This window comes from Thermobia domestica, chromosome 6 (genome assembly GCF_964235325.1).
Source record: "Thermobia domestica chromosome 6, izTheDome1.hap1.1, whole genome shotgun sequence".
NCBI classification, from domain to species: Eukaryota; Metazoa; Arthropoda; class Insecta; order Zygentoma; family Lepismatidae; genus Thermobia; species Thermobia domestica.
In genome coordinates this window covers 273,136,467-273,163,276 of record NC_137459.1, presented here as the reverse complement: position 1 = coordinate 273,163,276, position 26,810 = coordinate 273,136,467, and the positions used below count along the sequence as shown (strand labels likewise).

General features: G+C 37.2%; 1 protein-coding gene across 8 annotated transcripts in view; it reads right to left on the bottom strand.

Annotated features, from left to right (window-relative positions):
- LOC145688496 (uncharacterized) overlaps positions 1 to 26,810 on the bottom strand; it is a 199,606-nt gene that overhangs the window by 120,263 nt on the left and 52,533 nt on the right. For 7 of the 8 annotated variants that reach the window (XR_014131921.1, XR_014131919.1, XR_014131920.1 and 4 more), the window contains exon 1: positions 20,757 to 21,123. The exons of the other annotated variant lie outside the window; for it this stretch is intronic. Coding sequence is in view for 4 of the 7 variants with exons in the window: in XM_081762825.1 (XP_081618951.1) it covers positions 20,757 to 20,801 (45 nt within the window). In the remaining 3 variants the exon portion in view is untranslated. Of the gene's footprint in view, positions 1 to 20,756; positions 21,124 to 26,810 lie in introns of those variants that run through there. 8 annotated transcript variants of the gene reach the window in all.

The following is a 26,810-nucleotide window of genomic DNA, read 5'->3' as shown; positions in this document are numbered from 1 at the left end:
CAGAGGTCTAGAGTTCCCTATACTACTTCGTGGAAGTGTTAGCATTTTTCCCAGCAACAACAAGAAATTTGAAGAGTTCTTTAAAACCGATGATGATTTCAATACATACTGCAAATACATTGAAGGTATGACAGGATTGTTGGAATTCCCCCCCTCCCCAAAGTATTTTTGGGGAGGGGTAGAACTCGTACAAAAACATGACAACCACTCCAAATCACCTTCAAAACTTCGATTGAAATGATAATAAAAAAATCATAGTTTCCTCAATTGCGTTTCTCAGTACACGTCAAGATTGAGAATTGGTTTTAAATACAGGAGATTTCCAGATGGAACACAGTATTATTGTAAATGGTTTGGGAACCATGCATAACGAATTTTGGTCGTGTTCGATTAAATTCGCTGTAACGGTGTTCAACTGCTATCTGGGACAAAAAGCAATGAGACTACGTTCTCTGTTTTAGTAGTACATACTCGAGTATTACAAACCAATAATAAAATGTTGACCTCCGTCGCTAAGTTGTGGTACCAGTAGATTCCATCTCATATAGCCTCGCTGCTGAAAGCAACGTTAAACTTAAAATCAACTCAACTCCATAATAAAATGTACTTCTCCATGTGTCAGTTAATTAAAAATTGAAAATACTTCATTTACAAAGGAATATCTCAACACTATCTTTGGATAATTATACACATACAAACAAAAAAGTGATGCATTAAAAAGGAAACAAAATTTTTCCTAATACCATAATTAGTAAACACTACATACGATACTAGTGTTCACTAATTATGGTATTATGTTAAAAAGGAAATTACAAAAGACCTACCTCTATTTTCTCAACATTACATCTGGATAATTACACACACAAAAATGAAAAATAGTTTCACCAGACAGATCAGAAACCCCCCGAATTCTTCTTCTCTATCTATCGCAATATGTGGCATATAGTACGATTATCCCACGTTACAAAGATCTTGGATTGTTTAATATACTGTACGAAAGCAAATTGGAACTGAAAATGAGATTTACAAAAAAGAATCTAATATTTCAATTTTTCCAACAAAATCTAAAAAAATCCAGTTAAACCCTTTTAGATTTTTCAATTGTTTTATAAGAAAATGTTGACTTTCATTTAAGTAGTGCTTCTGTATTATTCATCCAAGTATCATGGCTAATACATCATTCTCTTCAGAATATCAGAATAAAACGGTTTCAAAAGATATCATGCGTATGTGTGCACGAATTCCCTCCAATTCTTTTTGTTTATTTATTTTACCTATTTGGGGATCCCCTGGGGCAGAGTTGGCGTGGGTCAATGAAAACTTTACCCACAACCCACCGTGACTCACGACCCACGACCCACGAACTTCAATTACCACACTGCTGTTTGCCATGTGCCAAATTACGATGAATTTCAATTAAATTATCATAGTATAATTATTTCCTTATTGAATTATCAATACTTTTCAGTGGAAAAAAGAATGAAATTTCAAAGTTCCAAATCAAAGTAAGTAGACCAACGTAAAGGGAAAAAAAGTGTAAAATTTTACACACAATTATGCGTACAATCCGAACTTCAAATTTCCGTGTAATTAAGCTTACAGTACAAATTTTATGCCTATTTTTCTCACAACATTATGGGTTGATTGCCCTGTGCTGTAAGCGCTCCATATTATAAACATAAGCTTCAGCAATTATTATAGCAGAAAGCAATGGGTATATGAAGCCAAGCACTGTACTTTTTGTTTCTGATTATTTTTCTTAAATAACATCGTTCGTTTTCGATCATTTTTACAAACCAACTCACTACCAATTTTCCATATATAGAAAGTGCCCCCCCCCCCCCCCACATAAAGGAGAATTTAAAAAAATGCTAAGACACATTCTGTTTATTTTCAATAAAGAGTTAATACACTGAATTTCAGCTCCGTAAGTTTAACGGCTTGCGAAATACTCATTTTTTTTTCCGCAAAAATTCGGATCCTCACTACCTCCTTAGGATATTATGCATTATAATAAAAGCAATATAACATCCCAATTTGGATTAAGGCCGAACTATATACCAAAAGTAATTTCATTTGACTTTGCAATTTGACCGTGATGATCAGGCACACATAGGTACATTCAATTTTTTATATAATAATTTATATATTACAGTGCTTCAAAAATGTAGTTTTTCCAGTAGTTAGCTCTAAAAACTCACAGGTCTCGAAAGCCAAGTAGTAGTACAGATGGTGATCAAAAAAATGGAAACACCTGAACAAAATTGCAACTTACCAGATTAATATGGTGTCGGGCCACCTTGCGCCTTCAGAACAGCCTTGATGCGACGTGGGATGGAGGCATAGAGGTCGTGAATGGTAGCAAGTGGAATTTTAGAGCATTCCTCGTGCAGGGCATCGGCCAGTTCTGTGAAAGAGGATGGAGGTGGAAATAGTCGCCGGAGTCGTGTTTGCAAGACGAACCACAGATGTTCAATTATGTTGAGATCTGGGGATTGGGCGGGCCAGGGGCGGTGTTGAACTTCATCCCGATGTTCCTCAAACCACGCTGCAACTACGCCAGCTGTGTGAATGGGTGCATTATCATCCTGGAAGATGGCGTCATTGTGCGGGAACAACATCCGGACCATAGGATGCAAGTGGTCTCCTAAAATTGCGACATAATCGTTGGCAGTGATTTGTCCGCTAAGTGTGACCACAGGACCCAATGAAAACCATGATATGGCGGCCCACAGCATCACCGAGCCGCCGCCATGATTCACAGTTGGGCGGAGACACTGCAGATCATAAGCTTCTTTGGGCGTTCTCCACACATAAAGACGGCCCGTGGTTGGGAATAGGGTGAAGGATGACTCATCCGACCATATCACACGTTTCCAGTCCTCAACGGTCCAAGTTGCATTTGCGGCGTGCGAAAGCGTTATGGTCCCTGATGAGCGGTTTAGCCCGTGCAACACGACCCCGTAAGTTCATGTCATGTAATTCGCGGCGGACTGTGATTGTCGAAACAGGGTGGGGGAGGTGCTGATTGAGCTCCACCGTCACTTGCTCCGCAGTGGCACGACTGTTCTGCGTGACAATGCGGTTTAATACTCGGCGTGACCTGTCACTCATGATTTTCTTCCGCTTCCCCGATGTGGTTTTCCCGTGTATTGTGTAGGCCGTCATCACCTTCGACACTGTCCCACGCGGCACACCTAACACAGTAGCCACTGCCGTCACACTCACTCCACATAACCGCGCACCAACAATTTGTCCTCTTTGAAAATCTGAGAGGTCTCCCATTTTACACTACCTCCGTCTGCTACAGCCACTGGACACTGCTGTTCCACTGCGCCTGACGTAGTATGGAGACCGACCTAACACACCACCCCCAGCGGCCCGGCGCTGCGGGCGCCACGACACCACTGCCAACCCATACATCTGCCATGTTGCCAACTACAGGTGTTTCCATTTTTCAGATCACCATCTGTATAAGTCCTATTGCTATTATTACTACGTATTAAAAATATCAATATCCAAAAGTGCCTGAAGTTCTTTTTTCACTTAGTTAGATATACTCACCTCAGGTAAGTAGACAGAAACAAGTGGAAAATGAAGAGAAATGAAGGTCTTGAAAGTAAAACGGAGACAAATTTACCAGTCTTCAGAAGATACTGTCTACAATTCAGTGAGTAGAGGGTCGGTAGATCATACTGAGTCGGTGGGTCGCAGTGGGTCATGGTGGGTGGTGGGTCGCAGTGGGTCACGGTGGGTGGTGGGTCGCAGTGGGTCACATGCTGTTGACCCACGACCCACTGACCCACTCAGAAAACCTGACTCACTGACCCACTCCATCTCTGCCCTGGGGTGGCCTCGGCTACAGGTATCTCTAACATAATCTACTTAAAAAAAAAAAAATACTACGGACTACACATAATGCGCGTGCCAAGTTCCACTGCTATATCTGGAATAGTAACGAGAGAAAAATCTCTCTCAATCCTGTTTGACAATATTAAATTTTATCTAATATAAATAAAATAAAGAGTTTGTTTGTGTGTCTGTCTGTCCGCAGCCTGGAGACCAGATGGATGGACCGAGAGTTACCAAAATTTGGTCACGGGTACCTTGGTCCAGGCCCCAGATCAAGGCGAAACGTTTTTTTTTTTTTTCTTAATTTCGAACCAGTGGGGGTCTCAGGGAGGGCGATTACCGGGATCGACCTGAGGACCAGACAAGTTCGCCGAGAGTTACGAAAACTTTGGTCATAGATACTTTGGTCCAGGCCCCAGACCAAGGCGAAGCGTTTCTGTCAAAATTCGAACCAGGGGGTCTCAGGGGGGCATTGAATGTGACATGTAAAAGTAGTAGAAAATGATCGATATTAGTGTCGAATTCATAGTATTCGCGGTCGCTGAGATCCAGGGTGAAACTCGGATAGCATTAACTTCCAAATTCACCCTATTCGGCTGCAGGCCGGGGGTTACCGGGGAAAGGGGCATACCGAGACATGTAAAAGTAATCCAAAATGACCGATATTAGTGTCAAATCCATAGTTTTCATTGTGATCAATGGTGACATTTCTATTAGCGATGACTTTCAAATTCAGCTACCATTGCCGGCCGGGCCGGAGGTCAAGGGGGAGGGTACCAAGACAGGTACAAATATCCCAAAATGGCCGATATTAGTGTCAAATTCATAGTTTCTGCGGTCGCTGAAAGAAATGGTGATACTCCCACAGGCGTTGACTTCCAAATACAGTCTCCATGCGAAGAATGGGTATATTCAGCTAGTACATAAATAAGAAGGGTATACAAAATAAAAGTTTGCAAACACTATCGCTACAATTTATCAGAGTATGATGGTTAATAGATTATTCGCATCAGAATAAATCAAGACTTGTAAATGGTACCATGTGTGTGCTCATATATATATATATATATACGAAAGAGGGAAATTTGGAATGAACAGGAAAATTTCCCTCCACTCTTTCCTTTTATTTGCCGCCCCCTTGAGCGGTCTCGGCTACAGGTACACAAATATAATCTACTTTGAAAAATACTACGGACTATAGCTAATGCATAGGCTAAGTGTCGTTGCAATGTCTAGAATATTTACGAGGGAAAAATAAAATATTTCTCAATACTGTTGGACAATACAAATGAAATACTATTGGAGAATAGAAGCCAGCAACAACAATCTTATCCTTTTAACCCTTATCCGGGCAAGACATTTTTGTAACGTAAACGGGCAACCGGGGCCTGTGAGGCCCAGTATATATTTTAAGTGCAGAATACACAAAATCAATGCCTATTGTCACTTACTGTTCAGACTAGTCTAGAATGTACCGGTATATATTTTTGTCAAGTAGTGAAACTTCGTGTCACGCTTTTGAAAGCCAAGCAGAATAGCAAATCCGGCCCAGACATTTTTGTAACGTAAACGGGCAACCGGGGCCTGTCAGGCCCAGTATATATTTTAAGTGCAGAACACTCAAAATCCAATGTCTGTTGCCGCATACTGTTCCGACTAAAGGTTACAATAGTCACGTGTTCAGTATATAATTATGTGACAATTTGATCTAATATTTGACAGGAATTTCACTAAAGTTATACGGGGCCTCCTAAGCCCCGGTTGCCCGGTTACGTCAGGAAAAGATTTTCAAATTAAAAAAAAAAAGCTTTACCAACTCGATATGTTCATAATTTTAACTTCATAAAATACTGAATGCTTCCACCTTTCGTCGTCTTCGAAATATGTATGGTTATTGAGAAATTTTAGAAAAATGAAGCTACTGGGCCTGGGAGGCCCCGGTTGCCCGGATAAGGGTTAATATACCGTACCACGCTTTATAGTCAAACTAGCGGAACCGCGTAGCGTATCGCAAATGCTGTCGCCTTTGGTGCAAGCAGTTCCGATTTGATATCCAGTGGAGACAGTCGGACGAAACAAAGTGTAAAAAACTTTTTCAGGCCATTCATCCTGAATACGGTTTTCCTGAGTTTTTCATTCACGTAAGGCAAATGCCGGGACGGTAGCTTCAATGCAAAGGCCGCTTCATTCCTTTATTCTTCTTAAATTTCTCGGGTAGTGTAATCGTGAAGGACACCATCCCTCATTCGTGAAGGACTAATGTGACCTTAGCTGCAGAAACCCCAAAAATATAATTCCAATACCTGATATTGCACCACTCATTTCACTTGTTTGGCCCAAGACTAAATCATAAAATATTTTATGTATGCAAGGAAGAGAATGGAGAGAGAGGAACGGGAAAAATTCTACAATATCAATTTCTTAATACAGTATATGCGCATTAGCTCTGGACCTAAAGTATTGACACAACGTGCCAAAGGGGTTGATAAAGCCGCTTTCTTTCATCTCTGGCTTCTGACCTGCACTATTCTAGTAATTGCTTAGCATGTTTTACGAGAAGTTAAAGAAATCTTCAATCAGGACAGCTGGCTTTTAAATCCAGAGTGTAATAGGGCATTTTATACCTATTCTATGTAGAATTACCCACCTAGAGCTGTCTCATGGCTAAGACTTAAGCGGTTGGCGTACGCTTTTGGCGTGGGAGACCCTAGTTTGATTCCCGGCGGGAGCTCATGTAATTCGAAACTCACGCTAAACTGTAGGTCTACGTCTCATATCCTTGCTGCTAAAACGGGCACTAAACTCAAAACTAAACCAAATCAAAATTACCCACCTCTTTTTTGCTCCACAAAATTGTCGACTTCCTCCTTTCTAGAAATCAAAATACAAGCGAGTGCCAAATGCCAAGTGTGTACCATAAAACGCGGATGGGCCTTCACACATTTTCTTTTTGCGACAAGCGAACTCTATAGTTTCATTTTAAGTGTGTTTCCCAATAAAACCCACTAGAATGGCTTAAAAAAAAAAAATGGGCTTTTTACAACCCTGATTATCAGAAAGTGATATAGGAGTTGACGGCGAGAACAGTTCTGTTAGTGGTGGCAGACTATAGCATTAGAACTGGAGCACATAAAAGTCCTCTACTTTTAACGATAACTAATTATTAAAAATAAACAAATGTTTTCTCATTCTATTGGCAAATAATCGACACATACAATAAACGCACTTAAGTTTTATTCCAAAATACGCAATAAACAAATTACTCATCGCAACTGCAAACTGAGTTGGCCGCCATCTCACGCGATGCTTACAAGCCGCACTCTCAGACGAAGGGGAGAGAAAGAAAGAAAGAGAGAAAAAGAGAGAGAGAGAGAGCAAAAAAGCGTATTAGAGTATTATCAGCCTCATTTTCAGAACATTTCTCAAATCACAATCGTAACGTAAGTTTGTAGTCCGTAGTAACGTAGAAAGGTAATGACTAGAACTATCCCTAATCGCAGTCTTCCCTAAGCTAAAATCCTAACTAGAATTTTACAGTAGATGCATTTCGTTCGATGCGATTGTTTAAAACTGAACACTGAAAATTTCATATACCACATTTACTGAGTAAAAATTCATAAACTGACAAGTAGCTGTCCTTACTATAATAACATAATAAATCGTAATTTGTTTCAAAATGTGTAATTATTAAAATATTCCTGCATCATCCTCTGCTCGATCTGATGAACATTAATTTAAGAACTTATAAATAAATAAAACTCGTACTGCAGGTTGGAAAATCCAGACCACATACAGGAAATTTTACGGGTAAAATGTATATATTCGGAAGACAGATGTGTATGTTTCAATCAAATTTTACTACTGCCTTATATTAAAACAAGCAAAGAAAAAAATTGGTATTAATAAAACAAAAATAGAATTGGCGTATAGTTAGGTCATACAAGATAAACTGACAATAGAAAATAATGTGTCAGTGTTTCACATCCACAATCTTATTAACTAAGCTAGAAAGTGTTGATGCAGGTTGTGAAAAACCAGTTTCTTAATTTAAAAAGAAAGCCTAGTGGGTTTTATTATATTTTGTACGTACATTTAAAGTCGTATTCCTATTTAAAACACCATTTAAGTATTTGTATTGTATTATACACGGGAATCTATGGTTCCTTGTCGCACAAAGAGAATCCGTGAAACCCCATCCGAGTTTCGTGGAACACATTTTGCACCATTGGCACTCGGTTATATTTCGGTTTCTAGAAAGAAGGAAGTAGACAATTTTGAGGACTAACGAAGAGGTGGGTAACTTCACATAATATAGAAAAGAATCTTAATTACAATCAGGATTAAAATCCTGGGTCACTCCCTAACTGAAGATTTCTGTAGAATCCCTCAAACCAAGCCAGACACATACTGAAATAGTACCTCAATGTCAAGAGTCAAATATATATATATATATATATATATATATATATATATATGTGTGTGTGTGTGTGTACGTATGTATGTATTTTCAACGAACATTAAAAATAGTCGAATTTTTTTTCAAGAACTAAAATGTTGGAAACTTTTCTTTAAAATCTAATTTCGAATTGCCTATTTTATTTCTTACAATACAACTTACGATGAAAGGGTCTTTGTAACATACGATAATCGTACTATACGTCGCATACTTCATAGCACACGAACGAAGAATTCGTGCGTTTCCCGATGTCCCTTTCAACTTAACTCATTTTCCTTTCTGTGTGTGTGTAATTATCCAAGTGTGTTGTTCAGAAAAGAAAGGAATATCTTTTATTTATTTACTTTTAAGTGAAGCGATCGTACTGTCTTCGATTGAAATTGTGGTTCACAAAAAAAAAAAAAAAAAAAAAAAAAAAAAAAAAAAAAAAAAAAACTGTGCAATTGCAATTATAATGAGAGAAGATCTTCTTTCCTTTTTAATCCAATTATTTTCGTTTGTATGTGAGTGCTTACCCAAAAGTAATGTAAAGAATATATATGTTTATTCATAGTAATTTCCTTTTCTAACTGAAGCGTTTTCGATTTGTAACTAACTGACACACAAAGGCTTTTATTATTTGTACTAATATGTGAGTATATACTACAAATACAAAGGGAATGTAACTGCATTGCTTTTTGTTCCAAATTACAGTTGAACATACTTACAGCGAATTTGATCGATCGCGAACGATATGCATGATACATTTTTTTCAGCGCTATTCTGTAGTAGATATCTCCTCTTGATAAATACAAGGGTTGGATTTTTTAGTAATGGCAACAACATTATATCTTGAGAAGTAGGGTACTTACAAGGTTCCAAGTTTTAAAGTCTCTCGATATAATCACCAGCATTGTGAATCACGCGTTCCCAGCGATGTGGAAGCCGCTGGCAGTGCCTAATCTCTGAATAGTGCGGACGGGGCGATCGGTCGTCAGGAGATCATCAACTGTACGCAAGTGTGTCCCACGAAGTGGTTCCTTCATCTTCGGGAAGAGGTCGTAATCGCAAGGATTTAAATCTGGAGAATACGGGCGGTGATACAGCACTTCCCAGCCCCAACGATGCAACAAATCAGTGACTGCACCTGCTGAATGTGCCCTTCCATTGTCAGAATGATGGGTGGGTTCGTCAGAAAGTAGCGTCGTTTTCATGTTGCAGCTGCTCGCAGATTGTTTTGCATAAAATTCTAGTAGTGCTCTGCACTAACGGTGTCTTTGGAGGACGGTATGGTTTATGATTACACCATTCCAGTCGCATGCAATGATGAGCATAGCTTTCACATTGGTTGGGGTATTCCGAACTGTTGTTTTCCTCGGTGACCCAGGATGACGCCACTCGTTTGATTGCCGTTTCAGCTGTGGTTAATCCGCTCTGGCCCTTGTCTCATCAATAGCAATGATCCGCCGTAAGAAGGCCACACCTTTACGTTGATACCGTTTCAAGTGTGTTCGAGCAGCATCATATCGCAGTCACTTGTGTTGTTCAGTCAGATCATGTGGAACCCATGTTGAGGTGATTTTACGCAACCCCAGGTTCTTCTTCAGAATTTTCAGCACAGTCGAATGCACTAGTCTTGTATCGTTGGCCAATTGACGTATCGTGGCGTTCCGATCCACTAGCACTAACGCGTTCACATTCTGCACATCATCTTCACTTACAGCAGGATGGCCGGAGCGAGGCAGGTCTGTCACATTTTGTGCTCCATCATTGAAGGCTTTGACCCACCTTGCTACTGTATGATATGGTAATGCACTTCGAATGAATTGAAATGAAATCTTTGAGTGTTACGTCCCACGCTTATGCCGGTTAGGCTAAAGGAGACGGTGATAATGAGAGATGAATGAAATGGTGGAATGAAGAAGGTGGGAGGAAACGGGAGAACCCCGAGAAAACCCACGCACACGGTGTTTGTCCACCACAAAGTTCACTTGGCGGGAGCAGGGTTTGAACCCGGGACCCCAAGCACCAGAGGTGAACGCTCTACCACTGAGCCACCGCGGCCCCCCACTTCGAATGAATTATAATGGATTGTTTTATTCCCGAGTATATGTATAGTAGTGTTGCCATTACTAAAAATCCAACCCTTATACATAAGTCAATTTTGGAAATAGACGCACACAGACACACACGATTTAAGAAAGTAATTATAACTACATTAAGATTATCACTTCATCCCAAATTTTGAAGTTGGAGGTGGGTTCTATTGTGAGCTTTATTATGTCAGTTTTACCACCAAAAACCACTCGATACTTTTGGACTGGCGAAAATTCTAGCCCGTTATGGTGCAATAGTGATAATGACTAAAATCGTATCACCTTTTCGAGTCTTCACTGCAGTGAACTGGCTGCATTCGTGATTTTTAGTGCAAGCTAGCACAGACTGCTTTGCGATTTCTGTACAGTAGGCTCTATGCAATACGTTCGGTGTTTGCAACACTGAACAGTTTAAATAGTTTTGGGCAGTAACACAATAAAGATGCAATCTTATTTAGTGAAGAATAAAGAAAGCATGATATAAATAAATGCTTGGGAACAAGAATTACAACTGAGATAGAATAACTGATAAGGCATATATCAACATACCCGTAACTGGGAAAATAACGTTGAAAACAGGTTCATGTTCCTGGGAGGGGCATCAGCGGAATCATAGCCAATCACAAAAGCAATCACATTGTTTATTCCAGTTTAGCGCCCCAGCACTTTCAGCAGCTATATGAAACGTGGAGCCATAGTTTAAGGTGGAATCTGAACCACCATAAAGCGTTCAAATTTTAATGCTATCGCACTGGGAACCGCCGCCGGAGCAATGTGCATCAAATTCACACGCACTATCCGTTATGCTGTTTGTATACGGTCAAAGAAGACTTGAACCATTCAAGACTATTTGATGAAAAAGACGTCACTTTCGTCTTGAATTCAATAGTTTAGTTCAATGGATTTCGTTTCGATTCTGTTCTAAACAATCCAATTCAGAGCCCATGACATTTGGGCGCAAAACCTTTTATACAGATAGGTTTACCTACCTACGTATATAATAGTGTAATCCATAACTGGAGCCCGGATGTTTAGAAACCGAAAATTTCGAAACATTTCCACAAATAATTTTGCAAAAACCAAAAAAATAACATCTTGAACAACTTGTCTCTACCAGTTGAAAAGAAATAGGAAGAAATTGCAGCAGGCTCTCGACTATCCGGGTTGCGATATCCGTACCCCGTACTATGTGGCTTAGTTTTAGAGAATATTTCTTTTTAATAAATAAAGACATATGTAACAAAGAAATGTAATTTGTGTATAAAAAAAAAAAAAACTTTCTCATTAACGATGTGACTATATATTCATACTGCACCGTGTACTTGACTCTTTGAGTCAGACATTATAGAATTTACTTAAAATGTGTACAATACTGTATATATTTTCATTTTGTACTTCCTTTTCTGTAATAAATTATTAAAACGCATGATACAAGAAAAACAGCATTATTTCAAATAAGGATGTGGAATCTTGTATGACAGAGTTCTCAATGACCATAGTCAGGAAAAACCACGCCGAAGCTGCTCATCGTGGAGTGTAGTCGGAACTTCAAATGGAACATCCATTGATTTGGCGCTTTATTGGTGCACTTCGGAGGACACAAGAAAGCGGGACTTAGTGCACGAGGCAATGCTTTGAGAAGAGTCGACCAAGAAAAGAAGAAAATATATTCAGGCAGATGAAAGAATTCGCCGTATTGTACAGAATTTTGAAACTGTTGATATTGTAGAATACATGCGGGGTTTGGCTCATAATTCCATCATGGATGGAACGATGTCATGATAAATGTAACATAAGACAAAAATAAATTATTCAATATCTATATTATGTTTCATTGTTCTTTCCTTTTCAATTATCTCTGTTGCAAATACATAGTAATAAGCAGTAATACAATATTATGAATAGCTATGAAGTTATGAATATAAAAATGCCTATTTCTTTACGTTAAAGATGATATAATGTAACCTCACAGAAGTTTATTCTGGGGTGCCATAGGTTGCTTACAGCAAATTTTATATAAGTCCAATACAGATTCATGATGAAAAAAAAAAAAAAAAAAAAAAAAAAAAAAAAAAAAAAGCAGGTCACAGTCTCTGATTCTCCTGAAATTAGGATATTCTAGCAACGAAATAATTAGACCCGTTTATTTTTTCTCCTTTCTGCGCTATACAAAAAAATAACTAGAAATAAACCAAGCACTTAATGCAACTGAGACTTTCAGTGACTGTTTACCATAGAACATACTATAACGTAAGGAAAATTTAGAGTTTTTGAAAACTGGGATCAAATTTCATCTTTCTGATTTTTTTAAATTTTAAGTTGTGCAGTTATTTGTTTATTTTTGTGATATTAGTGTCCATTTTCAAGGCTTTTAGTGCGTAGACATCCGGGTTCTAGTTATGAAATACATTATAACCCATTTAAGTAGTTTACTCTATTCTAATATACGGTTTTGCGCCCAAATGTTCTGCTCCGCCAATTCAAAACCATTCAAGAGCCAAACAGTGCCCGAGTTGTTTACAACAAAATACAACACAACCGTGTTGGCGTCGTGGAACTGAACAGCAGTTGTTGAAAAAATATCTATTTACGAATCTTTTCCATGTTTATATAATGTTTAAAGTTTGCATTATCATAAAGCAAATATCCGTGCTGTAGGATATTGCGAATAATCTTGTTGATAATATACACGATTTATGTATTTGCAATGCCTGCATGTCCATAGTTACTGTAGAAATATGAAGGCAATTACAATATAAATATTAACTTGAGACTTAAAGATACATGAGTATCGAGTAAAGGTTAAGAATAGTTAGTGAAATTAATACATACTGTATACTATTTTGCATCCATAAGACATTCTGGACTATTTACTTCCCTGGCGCACGTTCAAATAATTGAGTACAGATTTATAATAAGCGTGCAAACCCTGTAAATGATCATGTTATGCCATTATGATATATGCGATTATTTCATCACGAAATTCACTTGTTGTACCTTAGAGTACCAATTGCGTTCATGGGTACAGAACAAAATTACGAGGGCTTCACCTTAGTTGTATAAATACGGCCCAAATGTATGCCATAAAAACGACTTCCCACTAAAAGCAAGAATGCTATCTCAGGAGGGCCATAATAGCGGTACGTCTGCATGGAGCAGGCGCGTTGTCGACGGAGGGTGTGCACATAAACGAGAATAGTGCAAGGAACACTTGATATCGCATTCACTCATTTTAACCCTACTATAGCCATTGGAATGGTTTCACACTAGCAACATTAAACTTATAAACATGAAATACTGGTTTCCTGCATTGTGCAGAAATGCTCCGATAGTGGAAATTGATATCACAGGCAATCCTGTTTCATATGTACTCACTCATTTTCACCGCAAAATTATCATTTTCAAGACAGAGTATCCGTAACCAATACCAAATATAGGCTAGGTTTGTGAAGAAAGTCTGGTGCAGATATGGGCGGTAAGTCCAGCAGCTAGGTGGGGAAAAAAAAGTGATATTGTCATCGCTTGGTTTGGTTTCCTATGTTTTCAGTGTCTTCTTTAAAATAGTTTTTGATGCCATAGCATATAACATCAAAAAGCAATCACTGTCTCGTAATATTGATCCGAATTTTTGGAAACGGTTCGAGAAATTTTTCTTGGGTGTGAATATGTTATCCGTACCATACGAAGAATAACATTTTGAAAACACTTATTAGAGGGAACGATTTTATACCTAACCAGCAGCATACTCTTTTAACGTAAGCTAACCTAACGTACATCTGATCTAGAAAGGCCAAAATATTTAGTGAAAAATTGATGACGTAGCTACAAAATCAACTGACATGTTTTCTAAAACGTTTAACATAATCTACTACATTCTAAACGCCCGCAGAAAGTTAGGACACGCTAATAATGTACCTATTAATGAGCAAGTGACAAAAATGGTTTCAAGTTCATTCAAGACTCTTGCTCAAGTGTCTTGATAATATTCCTTTGAACATATTAATTTCAAGTACTAAATGATCCTGTTCAAGCTTTCTTTGACTGTGTACAAAAAGCATCAAGCCGGCGGGGAGGCTCAGTAATCTGCTTGGGGTTAAATGCCACACAATAGGTTCAGGAATTTTGAATCTAAATGAAACTTAACTAACCCAACATAACTAAAACTAAACTAGGAGCTATCCTAATTTATGGGGGCACAATTTTCTAGAATTCTGACTTCGAAAGAGGAACATAAGGAAGAGGAATGTGTGACTCTTACCTGTAGCATGGGTGAAACGCGAGAACATCTAATACAAAGTCTTCACTTGTAAGCAGGGTTTGGCAAAAACCATGGTTTTTATTGAAAAAAAAAAAAAAAAAAGTTTTTTTTTTTAATAATTTGTTCTATGTATTTATATTACATATGGACAGAAATAAGTTTGTTTCGCCTTGCTGTTATTATGCAACAGCAGGGTTATGCTGAAAGGGGTCTTATAAGCTTAAAGCGGGATCCAAACATCTTCCCGGCTTACTTCCGAGAGAAATTGTCCTCCATTGGACTCGAAACCGGGACTAATTGGCCACAAATGCAATGAGTCTGCCGACTCACTCATGAAGGACTCCTGATAAAAACATGCTGTACTGATCTTTACATACTTGTTAATATAATTGCCAAGAGTCATTTCAGGACAAAAAGATAAATAATTGCAGAAGTGAAACCATTATACAGAATTACATATAAATCGGGAAACTCCCGCGTTAGCCATTGGGAAAATCCTACGGTAAAACTGAGGTATTAAATTCCAAATTTAGTATGTAGATATCATTCAATAAATTTAAAACGAAGTCCAATCCAAGCTAATGTTGGAAGGTACGTAGGCAGTCGATAAATTTTGCCAATGTCTATCAATACATTAGGCAACCTTTGCTTCTTTATAAAACAACCATTCAGGCAAGCAAAAACATGCAATTTGGCTTCGTTTCGCTATCTTTATGTAATACCGAGGTTATAAAGAAGACTCGCTTTAAAGTGACATCCAAACCGCTACTTCGTTTACACATGAAAGAAGGGTTGTGGTTCGACCGAGAATTGAACATGGGACAACTTGATTAAAAGGTGAAAAGGAGATAAAACTAATACAGATGGTTTGATATCTGGAAACGTCACCATGAAGTTCACACGATTTAAAGCATTTTTCGTTTTTTTTTTTTTTCTGGTTTCTTTTTGGTTTAAACCATTTTTTAAATTTTATTTATTTATTATTATTATTATTATTATTATTATTTTGAAAAAACCAGCTGGTTTAAACCAGCCAACCCTGCTTGTAAGCACATAAGAACGTATTGTTAAACATGGAAATGGTAACAGACAATGTTGGAATTCGTGACTCCTAACGATCAAAGTATCCGAAAGGTGTCGACTCGCTCCAGTGAGCAGTCTGAAGTCATGTGCTGGCACTGCTGATAGTGTCCGAGAACAGTGCTAAGGTATAGCGGAACTAGCTGATGTCGTGTTTAAATATTACACAACAATTCAAATTACCTGACATGTGAAAGGATTTCAAGAAATTCCTAATATTTGAAGGGTGTGTTTCTCAAGTGTAATGTAAAATGCCAGAAATACGATGAGTATATAACATTAACAGAGAGAAATTAATCAAATAAATGACGCCTTAACATAGTATGCAATAAAGAAAGAGGTGAAATACAGTCACTCACATTAATATTAGGTTTTTATTAGGAATTGGCAAAATAAATTGGATTCACATAATAAACGGTCAAGTAAAAGTAATTTGTAAGGCAAAAGATACATGGACACATATTGAACTCTGAAAGAAAAAAATGTGACAAAAAATGCTAATCAATGCTTGGTAACAGAATGTGAAACAGATAATGGCCCAAAAATACATCCCATTAATATTCGGTTTCGATAACACCAACGGTGTTTACTCGTTTCTGTACTATGTATGGTGACAAGACATGTACTACAGATGACAGTTCATGGCAGAGGTGCATAAGCAGCACTGAACGTTGTGAATCAAACAGGTTACATGGACTGTGCCAAATATGGATAGAAAAGGAAAAATACAAGTCTTGAGCAGTGGCAATTGGTGATATGTCATCATACAATAGGGCGTAAGTACGCTAAAATAGCTGGAATATTACGCATCTAAAAGAGTACCGTTAGATACATTGTCAGGATGTATAAAAATTAAAATAGAATAGAATCCATACCACAAATTGGACAGCCCAGGAAATTGTCAAACAGTGACGAACGTGCTACTCTTCGCAAAATTAAGAACAATCTCGGGCTAAGTATTGCGGCATCGATAAACTCCACGTGTTTGCTAATATTAATGTAAGCGACTGTAAAAACAAATCGGTAGTGAAAAAAGTGCAGAAAAAAAGGATTGGTGAAAATTCTGGTGGAAGGTACTTACGGCCGTGTGCACCAATGAAGTTCAACTGTTGAACGAGGGTCAAACCAAGGTCGGTGTAAATGTCTGTTGCACCAACAACGTTCATAGTTAAGTCTCGGTCAAATTGTGGATAGACTTTGTTTTAGCTAGAACGGTCGAATTTGGGGGTTTAAACTTCTTTGATCCAAGTCAGTCTGTCTACATCCAATAGTGTCTTTGTATTTTTCCACTAATGAAATTACAATACATTTCTCGTGTTCGGAAAAATTTTTTGCTCGTTGTTACATTATTTTTTCCTAGATACAATGTATGTCGTATCAATAAACTGAAATAAATGTTCTGAAGCTCGTTCTTGAAATACAAAAGCAAAAAAGAAAATGAAAAGTAAAATAAATAAATAAAATAATAAAATAAACGGTGTAAATTAGGAATACAGTTCTTTTTTTAATTTTCAGGTAAAGTCTGATAACTCGCAAAAAGAAACACGGAGGATATGTAGGTAGAAAACCTGCGAGGCTGTAGCTTTACAACAGAGAACCCACTAGAAATAAACTACATATACTGTGCGTTTTTTTTTTTTTTTTTTTTTTTTGACAAAATCAGCTCATAGCATTTTCTAAACAATTTTCCAGTAAAGGTTAACCTTAGGAAGGCATAAAAGTTATGTCTATAAATACAGTATTTTCTTGTGAAAATTACATGCAAACAGCGTAAAACTTATTATCCAGTTATTCGTCGTAGAACTTATCTAGTTACTCCTCGAGTGGTATCAACCAATTGTGTACGATTGTATAAGACACACAAAAACTTAGCTATATACAGTGAAAGCCACACATCTCAAAACCACGCACCAACTTTGCAAGCTGCTCGTTATAAGCTATTTTTGAACCTATTACGGTTTAAGCCAAGGTGAAGCTTGAGGGCTATAGTCGAGGTGAATCCGTAGGGAACAGGCGAATTTGCGATGGTGAGTATACTTGTAAGCAAATCAAGGGTTCACTCGAGCAGACGGTTCTACCAAATAGAAAATTCATATGTAAACTACGACGTGAAATATTTTTCATGAAGGAATGAAAGTGTGAATATAAGTAATTACCATCTATCACAGCGTATTGAAATGAATTATTAGTGATAAAGAAATTGTATGTGTAAGTGTGCTCTTCCACTGTCATCATTTACGCGTATACCCCGTCGTTGACGCGTCTGCTCCCTACGGAAGCAATCGCTCGCTATCCCTCGGGCCTCCCTACTGCACTCCTACTCTAACTCGGTTAGATAGCATTCGTGCTTTTTGGTGGCCACGTAGCACAAGTAGGTTCGTGTTTTATACATAGTAGCTTTTATGCTGTACATCTACACTTTATTTATGCTATACTAAGCCATCCTGAAGTCAATCCCCAAGTAGTAAGAGCTCTTCATTTAGTGCATGCTCTGCTAAAAGAAAGCTCTAACCTAACCAGAAAATGTAAGAACATGTCAAAATTTGGTAGAGCCGTCTGCTCGAATAATGATCAAACCAGAACAAAAATACGTTCCAATCTGTAGTAGGTGATCACTACAAGACAGTTTTGCATTATAATAGTATAATTATGAACCATACATTTTAATGCTGTTTCTATAATCACATATTACTTACATGTGTAATGAATGTATTTTGGGAAATTGCACGGGAAAACACGAGGTTGATAGTTTCCTCACTTGTTTTTCCTTATGCATAAACCAACATCGCTAATGTGCCTGCTTTCTCGGACAAAATCACGAGCGATCCCTCAAATTGTGCCCTGCTTGGAATCGGAATAGATACAAATTCAGGTTATGTTGGCCACTTAGCACACATTCGTGCATGGTTTTTGCACTTATTGTATTTATAACCTATAAGCTTGCAAGCATATTATAAATGTGTACGCAGCTGGTGGACAGGTGAGAAACTAAGAATGCAAAAGACATTAGATCATAAATAGAAAGAATAAATGGTAGCGCTCCTCAACTGGGAATTGTAGGCAAACGCCAACAAGGTAAAATACATTAGAATAACATTTTCGCAATGAAATATGTATAACTGTTGAATCAATTTACCCCATAAGTGGATTCCAGATTTTTTTTTTTTTTTTTTTTTTTTCTAGTGGTGGCGAATTTCAGTATACTGGGGATGAAATGTATTAGTAACGAAAATACTGGGAATCCACATTGAGCATAGGATATATGGGCAAGATTCTAGATTACTGGTCCCCCATGTAGATTAGTAGCTGGGTAGGTTTCTTTCTGTACTAAAGTTTATACATTTAACTCATACAGTATAGCCGAAAGGTTCTAGATCACTGGTCCCCCTTCCCATTCAGCAGTAATAAAGACAGAAAACAACGTGCCCTGCGGGGCTCTAACCCGCCTTCACTCGCTAATGCTCGCTCGGCAATACTAAATTAAATGTATAAACTTTAGTACAGAAAGAAACCAACCCAGCTATTAACCTACATGGGGGACCAGTAATCTAGAACCTTCTCGTGAACGCTCGTTTAAACTTCATTGTTGCACACGGCTGTTAGTGGTGTTGATATAAGCTACATAGTTTACGCGCATATTCACCATCACCGATGCGCCTGCTTCCTATGGACGAACCCTATCGCTGGGCTCGATCCTGCTCTGACCCCGTTAGACAGAATTCATGATTATAAGCAGTAACCTATTTCAAGTTAGCTTGTGTTTTAAATGTTGTCTGTATTTTATACTCAGCTCTCCTAAAGTGAATCTGCGCCCATTAATGCAAGTACTCATTTAACACAGGCAATAGGAGAGCACTTCCTGCTAAGAGAAGTTCACAGTTCACAAATATATGCATCTCCTCATAAAACAGGATAGCACGATAAACTACCCTATACTAACCTGAATACCTTGCACACAGTAATAATAATAATAATTTTATTGTCCCTGAACCAATTACGGCAATAGACGTCAAAATATACATCAAAATTACAATATGTTAACTTTCACATTTAATTTGCGTATTAATCTAATGAATAAAACTGTCTTTCTAATAGCCAATTGTATAATGTATGTTTAAACACATTCACGGGACTTGAAGATAATTTACTTGGTAACCCATTATACAATTTTATGTCTAGTACATCATAGTTATTCTTCGACTTGTCGAGTCTCTTATATGGTACATCTATGAGTTTATTGTACCTTGTATTGTACGAATACAAGTTGTATCTGCACTATAATTCAGGTAGTCTGTTCTCCACAAACAAAATAGCTGTATTATATATAAATGTATTACAGTTAATATTCTGAAATTTCTAAATAAAGGTGGCCTATGTTTAGCAGAAGGGGTCCAGCCCTTTTCTCTAAAAAATGTTACAATTTTGGTGATTTTTGTTTATATTCGGTTAGTTTAGGGTAGGGTAGATTAGTTTAAGTTAGGTTAGGCTAGTTTAGGTTACGTTAGGTTAGTTTAATTTATGTTATATTAGTGTAGGAGTCCCGCATAATTTTCTAAGAAAATGATAGAATTTCACTTATTTCTACTAATATTATGTTAGTTTAGGATAGTTCAGGTTAGCTTATGTTAGTTTAGGTTAGTTCAGGTTAGCTTATGTTAGTTTATGTTACGTCTAAGTACTTGCATCACTCATTTCTCCTGTAAATTTTGTGTTTTTTACGTGCTTCTGGACCCCTTGTACTAAACATACCCCATAAAGGTTTACAATGCACTGTTTCATGTGAATTTGTCATAATTCTAATTACTTTTTTTCCGTATTAATATGATATCATTGATACGTGAAACATTTCCCCAAAAGAGTATACCGTATGAGAGAATACTTTGAAAGAATGCACAATATGCAGTTCTTACGTAACCATCCGATACATAATGTTTCAGTCTTTTCAGAAGGTAGACGTCTCTAGATAATTTACTAGCCATATACTGAATATGTGGTTCCCATGATAACCTACTATCGACTTTAGCTTAAAACTTACCAACCGCGTAGCACGGTAAGGCCCTGAAGGTATTCCTGTGTCCATTACTACGTAACTTACTGCACAAAAAACTCGACACTCACTATAGCCTTAGTCTGTAATATAATCTTCACTAATTTCTCCAATAACCCAAGTACGAACATTGTTTACACATTCCTTTCAAAACAAGTTATGCTTCTTAAGACACTAGTTTTTCTACCGTAAGAAAATATTTCGTTTCAGATGCTTCCACCCGCCAACAGTTTATATGCAGTTATTTTATATTGAATGAAAACATTAAAGAATACTAAAAGGAAAGAACTGTGGAACTTTGAATCACTTCTTATCAGTCAACCGGTTACGGTTGTTCACATTCAAAACAACCACTAACAACACGTGACCAGTGGTACCAGATGTATTGCATTGGCTATTTTGCAGAACAAAGTAAAACGTACAAAACCGATTGATATTGATTTAAAATATTAATCTTTGTTTTTATTTTTTTGTTTGGTTTATTAGGCATCTTATTGTTTGAATATATTTTCTACTATTCCAATTACTACCCAATGGTATCATTCGTCATTGTCGTTAATTGAAGAGAAGAAATAAGAAGAAAATGATACGAATAATTAGAAAAAAACTCAGAGGCCTCTTTCATTTACAGTTTGCGTCAAAGAAAGTCAAATTTTAGTTCTAGTTTGCAATAGTTGTCATAGCATACATTCATAAAAGCATTGCACTGTGCAAATGGATTAACTGCTGTATCGCCGGACCAAGTTTAGAAAATTTACCGGGTCAATTGGAGAATTTATTTAAGTTTGTAAGGAAGAATGAGTGAAAGTCAGGTAAGGGAAATAGTAAAAGTCAACAAAATGGTTGTATTTTTTGGTAGTTTTTGAAGGCAGAATGGGGACCGGGGCCAATGAAGTAGATCGAGGCCCCTCTTCGAACAATCGTGATTTATACACTTCTATTTTTGACATTCATTTACATAATCATTTTTTCTGTTTACTCCTCCCCCTTTCCCGTTGGTGTGTGTGTTTAAATCATTTTAATCTGATAATCTGTTTTTTATATTAAACAAATGGGGTGACATTCAGCATCACTGTCTATTTTTTAATACTTAGAACCGCCTTCAGGCTGGTATCTAAAAATAAAATTGGACCAAGACTATCATTGCATACTGTTTTTATTATTATTATTATTATTATTATTATTATTATTATTATTCATTTTTAAACAAAGGACACGATAGAAAAAGGATTAAGGATACAAGTGTAACGGAAACTACAATGCAGGACAAAAATAACATAATCTTAAGAACAAACAAAACTGAACAATCAAGAATCCAGAATTTATCCTACACCTATGGGACCGCGCCAAGGTTGGACGACGACAAGCCTGGACACTTTTTGTGTCCAGGCTTGTCGTTGTCCAACCTTGTCGTTGTCCAACCTTGTCGTCAGCGACCCAAAATGAGATATGCCAAAGCATCTCTGGGTCGATCCCGACAAGCCTGGACACCTTCAGGAATGTGTCCAGGCTTGTCGTTGGCCAACCTTGTCGTCAGCGATCCAAAATGAGATGTGTCCAGGCTTGTCGGGATCGACCACGACAAGCTTGGACACCCCAGGAATGTGTCCAGGCTTGTCGTCGTCCAACCTTGTCGTCAACGACCCAAAATGAGATGTGTCCAGGCTTGTCGGGATCGACCGCGACAAACCTGGACACCCCAGGAATATGTCCAGGCTTGTCGTCAACGACCCAATTTGAAATGTCTGTTCCAACAAACTCTACCAGTTAAGGCGTTTACAGTTCATACATACATGCCCTTCAACAGGGTGCGAAATCATTTGAAAATGGGGGGGAAGAAGTTCAACGATCCACACTAATGCTTCGTGGAGCCTCCAAAAAATTGAAATGTTAATGGATTATTATTATTATTATTATTATTATTATTATTATTATTATTACTCTGCTATAAAATGAATAGAGATTACTACTCACGTAGTTATGAATACTGGTGTCAATTTTGGGGATTGCAGGCATTGAGCGACAGGAGAAAAGTTATTGAAAGAGATTTTATTAAGAAATTACTAGACAATAGCTATCATAGTGAATATTGCTTGCATAATATAGGTATAAGGGTACCAATGTATAATACAAGAAATATATCAACATTAGTTCCGTTGAATCCGAAATCTGTAATTTTAAGAAGACTGACCAATTCTTTTAATTTTGTTTAATTTATTTTTATCAGTATAAAAGCATGAATTTTTGAGCTTGACAAATATTATTGATACTATTTATGACGACTATTTTGATACTAAAAAAAAAATGGTGTTAATTTGACAAGGAATTATTAATCCGATATTATTTTACTTTATTTTATCATTATGTTTTATTGTTTCAGTATATAGCTTACATTGTATGTAATATGTGTTTATATTGTCTGATAAAGTGCTGTATTTTTGCCGTTAGGCTGTTCATGGCACAGAAATAAACATTATTATTATTATTATTATTATTATTATTATTATTATTATTATTATTATTATTATTATTATTATTATTATTGTTGTTGTTGTTACTACTACTACTACTACTACTACTACTACTACTACTACTACTAATAATAATAATAATAATAATAATAATAATAATAATAATAATAATAATAATAATAAATGATCAAACTAGTCGTCATTGTTATTTAAAAATACTTTAATGTTATTTATTCATTTACCCAAAATTGGTAACTTATCTACTGCATTTAATATACACTTCGGTGCATATGGTCCAGGGTTAGACTCTCGTGGGAGCACAGTACCTTTGTGTTTACCATCATATTGAAGACTGCATTCACGAAAATAGCGGTAGAGATCTATAAGTCAGAAATAATAGTCCCTGAGAACCAATGTCCTAACCAAGCATTAGAACTACTAACTTGAAGCGCTCCACCTGGCCAACCATAGATCCTAATGAGCTGTAGAGTCAGAGTATAGTTTTTATTATTTTTTATGAAATTCTCGTTTCTTCGCTAGTGTTTCAGTTTGGTCGTTCAGATATACGGTCACCTTTGTAAGTCTAAATAATACTATGTATCTATATTGTATTATTAGCAACAATATATTATTATAAATAACAGATATGATTTCAATACAAATACTTGATAGACAACAAAAAGGCGTGTTGCCTTAGTGGTAGAGCGCTCACCTTAGGTGCGTGGGATCAATGGTTGGATCCTAGCTCGCACCAAATTCTGCTTGTGGTATACAAACAATTGTGTTGGGGTTTTCTCGGGGTCTTCCCGCTTCCTTCTGTCTTAATCCACCCTTATAATTCATCTCATCATGACCGTCTTCCTTAGCCTTACTGAATATTCGTAGGACGTTAAACTTTAGAAAATAAAAGCACAAACACTATAATACGATTGATTTGCTGATTTAAGTTTGATGACCCTTTTCTGCAGCGAGGCTATGAGATGTGGACTTACAGTTCAAGGTGGAATCCGAACCATCGTAATCGTTTAAATTTTTAAGGCGCTCCCACCGGGAATCGAACCGAGGACCCCGTGCACCGAAGATGCGTGCGTGCGTGCTAGCCACTAGACCACCGAAGAGAGCCACAATAATACGAGTATTGAATGATTGTGTTACTGTATATATAGACCTAAAATATGGTTTGCAATAACGTATCTTACATTAGAGAAAATTTTTAAGATTAAACTTCACTTTCTTTCCGTGTGTAACGGGAGTTGAAAATGTGATGGCCAGAAGAAACTCACGTATGAGCAGCAGTAATAGCATCCCATAATTTTAAAGGAAACCCACTGAGTTTAATTATCAATAAAGATTTCAAGGTACCCGCCAACATACGGTTTCTTTCGGAACTTTTAATATGAACAACACTGAATCCACGTTCACAGGCAGCAGTTGATAATGGCACAGAACGAACTTTCCGCGTTAAGGCTTTAAGAACTTGAAAATTATTTACCGACTTAGAAATTGACTTGTACTCTCTCCATTCTGACATTCTAGAACCCCCGCTTGGTCTATTGGCTAGCACGCTTGACTTCGGTTAGCGTGGTCCCTGGTTCAACGGTAGGATACAGTTGAACGACCAAAGTGATTCGGATTCCATTATAATCAGTAGGTCCACGTCTCCTTTAGCCTAGCAGGCATATCCGTGGGACGTTAAACTAAATCAAACCAAATCATTCTGACACTGCAGTATCAAGATTCAATCCAAACAATTAAGCTGCTTTATGTACGCCTACGTTACCGTATAAACCATTCAGGCTATTACGATCTTTATTTTCAAACATTGAAAAGCACTTTAGCATATCTTTAAAAGGAAACCTTCTTTCCACTTCGTCTATTAAACCCTGGATTACCTGCCCCCTTATTTGATCAAACTCACTATCATCACTCCCTGTATCAGATGCTTATCTGCAGTGCACTAAATACTTATCTTTACAAAGACTTTGGTTGACATCATCTTTCATACGCATTTCTCTCAGAGCTTGGATTGTAGAGCCAATTTTTTCTCTATTTCAGTGTACGAAACTGCTTCCTTTTGCATCATTTTACTAATATTAGACAGAATCAGGGTTTGAAAAAACCCGGGTATTTTTGAAAAAACCCAACCCACCTGGGCCCATGTGGGTTTTTTCGGGTATTTTCGGGTTTTATTGGGTTTTTTCGGGTTTAATTGGGTTTTTTCGAAATATTTCAATCTCTTTGGGGTAAAAATGTTAAAATATGATTTATATTTCATGAGTGTCATTGTCACAACTTGCAACAACTTTCTATTTACTGCTGTTTTGAAAAAAATGCCGCCATTTTGAAATTTTATATTGGATCGCCGAAAAAATCCATACAGCAAATTTAGAATGTCTTATTCTTCTACCCTCAAAATATCAACTTAAAAAGTCCGAAAATTGCACCTTGTAGCATGGATACCCGCTATTTTGAAAAATGGACGCCATTTTGAAATTTTATGCCGCCAAAATATATACAGCTAATGTAGTCTTTCGTGCTTTCTACTTTGAAAATTTCAACTTGAAAGACCTAAAATCGCGCTTTGTAGCGTGGATATCAGCAGCGGCGCAAATTTGTCTTCAACATTGGGGGGGCGGGTAACGATATATAGTATGTATATATATATATATGCGATGTACAAAATATTTATGAAGGCGAAAAACAATGCTGAGGAGGATTACCCATGTCGGTCTCGGCGTCCTCCATAGGGGACATAAAATATGACATTATTATTGCTTTATAACTTTAAAATCCGCCCGGCAACATTGAAAACTGTTTACAAGGGATAATCCAAGTATGATCATTCCCTGTAAACAGTTTTCAATGTTGCCAGTCTGATTTTAAAATTGTAAAGCAATAATAATATCGTCATATTTTATGTCCCCTGTGTGGGACTCCGAGACAACATGGGTAGGGGAGCAGAGTTGTCTTCAACATTGGGAGACGGTCAGATTTGAGGCTTATTCTGGGAGGTATCAATTTCATCTCACTTTCCTTTGTGACAGTTGGACACAAATCATCACATTTCTTCCTAAAAGACACATTTCCAATCGGATTATTGAGGGGAACAGTTCCAAGATTGTAGGGGATATGTCCCCATCATCCCCCCGGGAGTTTCGCCAGTGGATATCAGCTATTTTTTTAAAAAAAGCGCGCCATTTTGTAATTTTACGTTGGTATGTTGCCAAAATCTAAACAGAAAATTTAGAGTGTCTGTGGTTTGTATCCTGAAAATTTAAAAGACCGAAAGTTGAACACTGTGTGGTAAAGGCAGACAAACTAACAAATGTAGATCGAGTCATCCTAGGAGCCTCAGTGACGTTCGTCAAATATGAATACCAAATAGCTATATTAATTTAAAACAAAGACATAATTCATCAAAATGTCTTAAATATTTTTCAACGTAAAATAAATGGTCTTATTGTTGAAGTTCACTTTCGATGCTTTGTGCATTCAATTACAGGAATTACCCGAGCACTTGTTGCAAGACCGCTCTTTTCCGAAAATTAATTTAAAACAATTAACAAAGATA